Source organism: Triticum aestivum, chromosome 6D (assembly GCF_018294505.1).
Source record: "Triticum aestivum cultivar Chinese Spring chromosome 6D, IWGSC CS RefSeq v2.1, whole genome shotgun sequence".
Classification (NCBI taxonomy): domain Eukaryota; kingdom Viridiplantae; phylum Streptophyta; class Magnoliopsida; order Poales; family Poaceae; genus Triticum; species Triticum aestivum.
The window spans coordinates 338,691,563-338,695,647 of NC_057811.1; the positions used below are offsets into that span (position 1 = coordinate 338,691,563).

The window sequence follows — 4,085 nt, forward strand, 5'->3', positions numbered from 1 at the left end:
CCGTGACGCTTGCTCAGAGCACGGCCTGATTGTTGACGTGGTTTTGCCCCTCCTACCTACGAGGCTATGAGGTGAGGGAATCCTGGGCTAACTTTTCTGTAGCCGAGTCGAGTCAGCCAGTGGGCGTGCGCCGTAGACACTAGACAGCTCTGTATGGGGCTGATTCGGATGGTGCTCGATCGCTTATCCGATCCCTAGGCACAGGTGAGGAGGAAAGGTGGTCGAAAGACGGTCAGAACACGTCCGTCGTCCGGCCCCCACGCCACGCCACGCATGGGCGGGCACTCGCATGACAGGATCGGCCACTTTGCTGAGTCGTAACGACCAGCTTGATACCGCCCGGCAGCTAGCTTTTCTGTTCTAGATGGTCTCGCCTTTGCCCGTGCGCATCATCTGGACTGGACTGGTCGTGTTTTTGTCTCGGGTTCATACGCAAATCAATGTCGCGTCGCCGTCGAGTCAGCGGGGAGACCGGCTGTGTCCGGGGTCGACGCTGTTGCTTAGCAAGCGATAGAATCGCAGCAGCGCATCACTCCTTAAACCGGCGGCGATGACGACGATGAATTCCCATTGTTTTATACTACCAAATTCATACGGATTACCACTGAAATGTACTTGGTATATACTACTGTACTTGTTCGGCGTGTTGTGGCACTGTCCGTGTTGTAACACAAACTAAACTCTATTCCTTTTTTTCTTCTGAAATCAACTCTATTCCTTTTCTTAATTACCTCCCTCGTCCTTAAATGTAAGACCATAAGACCATTTTGGTCTTACATAAATAAGCAATGTTTTAACCATGGATAAGCACGAGGTATCTCATTTCCTAGTCGTTTGTTTATATAATAATATATCCAGGGGTGATCAAAAGGACATCTTGACTCCTTTGTTCCCTCCCCTCTCAAAGTTGATGATGCACCAACCTTTAATGTCCATCACCGCCGCGCCAATCCATCGCCTCAACGGCCCAAAGCAATGTAGTGTGTTTGCTTAGTCCGCGAGTGCGTGCCAGCCTCGCCCCTCCCGCATATTTCACGTTTGTTTAATTTGGCATTTTGGATTTGCGTTCAGGTCTCTGTCCGTTGACAAAACCTTCAGGCTAATCGTGCCGTGCATCACCTCTCATCCCAGTTTTTAAAAGTCAAAAACATGTGCTCCTTCCCGGTCACAACGCAGACATTTCTTCCTTCTTCCAAGTAGTATTATTCCTCACTAAACAACCGTGATGCACGCCCATCTTGTATTATTAAACTATATATCAATGGGAAACCTGCAAATTTGAAAGGAACCACTCACTGATGCTAGCACCAAACAACGGTTGAACAAAGAAGATTCTCCATTGGAGAGGAGAAGGTCTGTGCAAGTTTTGCACCTGCACTCTCACCACCTCTCACAAACCAGCTTCCAGAATTCCACTGCGCACACTTGCTACTGTGCCAACGCCACTAACTCTAGCGACAAGTTTCACACGGAACCACACAAATTTCACGACGGCGTGGCGCGTAATTGCCTCCAACTGATCAAGGTTTCTTCGAGCGACGCATTACGCGCCATTGATCTCATCTTGATGCTCTGTTTCTCCGTGGGTTCAACACATGAAGGAAGAACTAATAACCGTCGGTCATGAGAACGATCAGTGGTTGCTTCGCCGCTTCAGCTCACTAGCTGCTGGACGGCGCCGGTGGCGAGCCACGGCTGGGCTGGGAGGGTCAGCTGGACCGGAGCCTGCACCGGCGGGGGCGGCACCAGAGCCATGGCCATGGACGCTGCCGCGGCCTCGCCTCTCTTTCTCCGCTTCGACGAGCCGGGTGCGCTTGAGGAGGGAGGAGGAGAGTCGGGGCTCGCCGGCTGCGGAGACGGACGCTTCTGGCCCGCGGCTGCGGCTGCGGCGGCGATCTCGGAGCCGATGCGGAGCGGGAAGTTGAGGAGCGCGCGGGAGCCGCGCATGCGGTAGGCGGCGCGGTCGTAGGCCACCGCGGCGTCCTCGGCGCTGTCGAACGTGCCGAGCCACACGCGCGCGCCGTTCTTGGCCGGGTCCCGGATCTCCGCCGCGAACTTGCCCCACGGCCGCTGCCTCACGCCTCTGAAGTGCTTCCCCCTCGACGCCGTCGCCGCGACCTCGGCCTCCTCCTCCGTCCACGGCGCGTCCAGCTCGGGCGGCGACGCGAGGAAGCTGCCGAGGCAGGAGCCGTCGTAGGAACCGGGGGAGGGCAGGGGCTCGGGCTTGACGGCTGCGAAGGAGCCGTCGGGGAGCCAGCCGCAGGAGAAGGCGTCGCGGAGGGCGCCGTAGACGACCATGTCGTCGGCGTCGTTGGGCCGGAACGGGAGCGACTCGCTCCACTGGTCCGCCACCAGGCTGCCGAAGCTCGCGCTCCGGCAGTACGCCGGCCGCGCCGGCTCCTCCAGGAGCTGCTGCCGGATGCTGTCCAGCGCCGCCGCCGCCGCCGCCTCGGACGCCGGATTAAGCAGCAGCATCTTGTCCTGTGTGGGCGCGTCTGGTCCAAAGATGATCTGAGTTCGCTCTTGGGATTCGCGGAGCGTTTGTCAGTGGATTTTGTGGAGGGGCTGGTTTCGGTCTCCCGGTTTATATACAGGGCGCGGAAGGGTGTCACGCTTCTAGCTTCGCCGAACGTTCCTGCTTTAGCCCCACGTGATTCCATTGTTTTTCTTATCGTTTTGGAAGGTGATGATGATGATGATATGGTGGATTAGTGGAGTACTCACGCTAACATAAGTATATCATCGATTTCACTAATCACTCCTTCATGTTTTTTGTTAGGTCCGTTTTAAAAACCACTAAGGCTCCTCTCCACTCCCGCGAACCGCGCCGCCCCCGCGGGCGGCCGGCCTCGCCCAGCCCTCTCCCCCGCGCGCCTCTCCCCCCGCGCGCCTCTCCCCCCCCTTCCTCTCTGCCGCCGGCGCCGGCGCCCGCTGCGGGCCTGGCCTGGGCGACGCTGGTGGCGGCGGCCCCCTGGCTTTCCCCCTCCTCGGGTGTCCACCGGCGTGGGACGGGGCGACCCCGGGCGGTGCTTCTAGGCGGCGGCGGGGGCGGACTTCTGGACGGCGGCGTCGCCGTTGGCGGCGGGGTGACGCGGCGGCGCCCGCTCGGCCCAGATATGGGCCCTTCGGGCCCCATCTGGGCCTGGGCGGGTCTGCTTCGTGGCTTCCGGGAGGCGGGGGAGAGACGATGAGCGGCAGGGTGTTGGCGGCGCCATCGCCGGCTTGCTGCAGTGTGGCGACGGGGCTTAGCGGGCCCGTTTCGGGCCTAGCCGGGCCAGGGGTGGCCTGGCATGCCCTGCTGCCGCGTCCGGACGGCTACCGCGACGGTGCCGGAGGTTCTGCCTGTTGGGGATCGTTGCAGAATTTTAAAATTTTCTACGCATCACCAAGATCCATCTATGGAGTTTACTAGCAACAAGGGGAAAGGAGTGCATCTACATACCCTTGTAGATCGCGAGCGGAAGCGTTCAAGTGAACGGGGTTGATGAAGTCGTACTCGTCGTGATCCAAATCACCGATGACCGAGCGCCGAACGGACGGCACCTCCGCGTTCCACACACGTACGGAGCAGCGACGTCTCCTCCTTCTTGATCCAGCAAGGGGGAAGGAGAGGTTGATGGAGATCCAGCAGCACGACGGCGTGGTGGTGGAAGTAGCGAGGATCCCGACAGGGCTTCGCCAAGCGCAAGCGGGAGAGAGAAGTGTCACGGGAGAGAGAGGGAGGCACCAGGGGCTAGGGTACAGCAGCCCTCCCTCCCCCCCCTTTATATAGGCCCCCTTGGGGGGCGCCAGCTCTGGGATCCCATCTATGGGGGGGCGGCGGCCAAAGGGGGGAAACTTCCCCCCCAAGCCAGGTGGGGCGCCCCCCACCCCCAGGGTTTCCAACCCTAGGCGCAGGGGGAGGCCCATGGGGGGCGCACCAGCCCACTAGGGGCTGGTTCCCCTCCCACTTCAGCCCATGGGGCCCTCCGGGATAGGTGGCCCCACCCGGTGGACCCCCGGGACCCTTCCGGTGGTCCCGGTACAATACCGATAACCCCCGAAACTTTCCCGGTGGTCGAAACTGGACTTCCTATATATAATTC

General features: G+C 60.0%; 1 protein-coding gene across 1 annotated transcript; it reads right to left on the minus strand.

Moving 5' to 3' along the window:
* Positions 1 to 1,209: 1,209 nt before the first annotated feature.
* Positions 1,210 to 2,548, minus strand: LOC123141593 (ethylene-responsive transcription factor 1). Its single transcript, XM_044560695.1, has one exon. It carries the CDS (start codon positions 2,473 to 2,475, stop codon positions 1,654 to 1,656), a length of 822 nt encoding a protein of 273 aa, XP_044416630.1. The 5' UTR covers positions 2,476 to 2,548; the 3' UTR covers positions 1,210 to 1,653.
* Between the last annotated feature and the right edge of the window lie 1,537 nt (positions 2,549 to 4,085).